The following is a 1,219-nucleotide window of genomic DNA, read 5'->3' as shown; positions in this document are numbered from 1 at the left end:
AGAGGTTATACTTTCATTGTACAGGTCACTGGATAGACCACATTTGTAATATTGTGTTCAGTCTTGTGCTCCTTACCTTAGGAAGGACATTGAAGGAAAGGGTTCAGAGAAAGGTTATTAGAATGGTGCCTGGGATGGAGGGGTTGTCATACGATAAAAGACTTAAATCTCTCATTGTTTTTTATTGACACAAGAAGTTAGGGGGGTTTCTGATTGAGGTGTTTAAGATTGTAAATGGAATTGATAGTGTTGATGGATCATCTTTTTTTATATTTAACAATGAGAATAGTAGGACTAGGGGACACAAATATAAATTTTGGGGTGCTACTATAGCTTGCGGTCTGCCGCAGTATCCGTAGTTGACGGACACACCGGACCCTATTACCCCTACCCCAAAGGGATCATAGAAGACCCCACCTGACTTGACCTGTATTTAACTAAGTGAAAAAGTCTCGGTAGACCATACGCTATAGTGTTAAAGTCCTAGTAGACCGTTGCTATAGTAGCACCAATTTTTGCAAGGTAGGAGTGATCTTCAGCTAAGACAGTTTTATTTTTTTAAGAGGGTGGTTGGTCTTTGGAATGGGTTGCCTTCAGATGTTGTAGAGGCAGTAAATTTAAGTAAGTTTAAGAAAAGATTGAAAAGTGCTGGGTTTTTTTATTTATTTTATTTAATCATTTTAATTTTGTTTTGAGGATGGAACAGCCGAGATAGACCAATAGGTCCCACGTTGTCCCAAAATATTATATTATGTTAATAAAGCAAATAGTCAAAATACAACAAAACTAGTTAATTTTTTTTCAGTATATTTTGGTGATTCTGTGTATGAGCGTGTTAAGTTTGAAAAGGAAAAGCTGTCATGATTGAACTGTTGTTACATACACAGTTTGCTTCTGGCATTATTTACTTGGTGTTTACAATTTTAAGTTATGGGTGTGGTTTGTGTGTTTGACTTGTGATTGTAATAATAATGTGACCACATATTTTGGTTGTTCTTTTGTTATCAGGGTATTTATGTGACAGAAGTTTATGATGACAGCCCAGCAGAGAAAAGTGGACTAAAAATTCATGACAAAATCCTTCAGGTAAAAAAGAAAAATTATTATCTTTTAATAGTGGAACCAGTCTACAATTAACATAATAGAAGTTAGAAAACTAAAGTGACTGAAATTAAAATGCAACTTATACTTATGTAAAAGTGTATTTTTTTTTGTACTT

The 1,219-nt window shown here is 34.5% G+C and overlaps 1 protein-coding gene across 1 annotated transcript in view; it reads left to right on the top strand.

The window, feature by feature from the left end:
* The window catches only part of LOC106461400 (uncharacterized protein C45G9.7-like), an 11,451-nt gene that overhangs the window by 3,668 nt on the left and 6,564 nt on the right, over window positions 1-1,219 (top strand). The window contains exon 3 of the mRNA XM_013921220.2: window positions 1,009-1,086. Within this exon, the coding sequence (XP_013776674.1) occupies window positions 1,009-1,086 (78 nt within the window). The remainder of the gene's footprint in view (window positions 1-1,008; window positions 1,087-1,219) is intronic.

The sequence above is a fragment of the Limulus polyphemus genome, unplaced genomic scaffold, assembly GCF_000517525.1.
Source record: "Limulus polyphemus unplaced genomic scaffold, Limulus_polyphemus-2.1.2 Scaffold951, whole genome shotgun sequence".
Classification (NCBI taxonomy): domain Eukaryota; kingdom Metazoa; phylum Arthropoda; class Merostomata; order Xiphosura; family Limulidae; genus Limulus; species Limulus polyphemus.
Note: the sequence above shows the minus strand (reverse complement) of the source record. Positions and strands in the feature narration are given on the sequence as shown.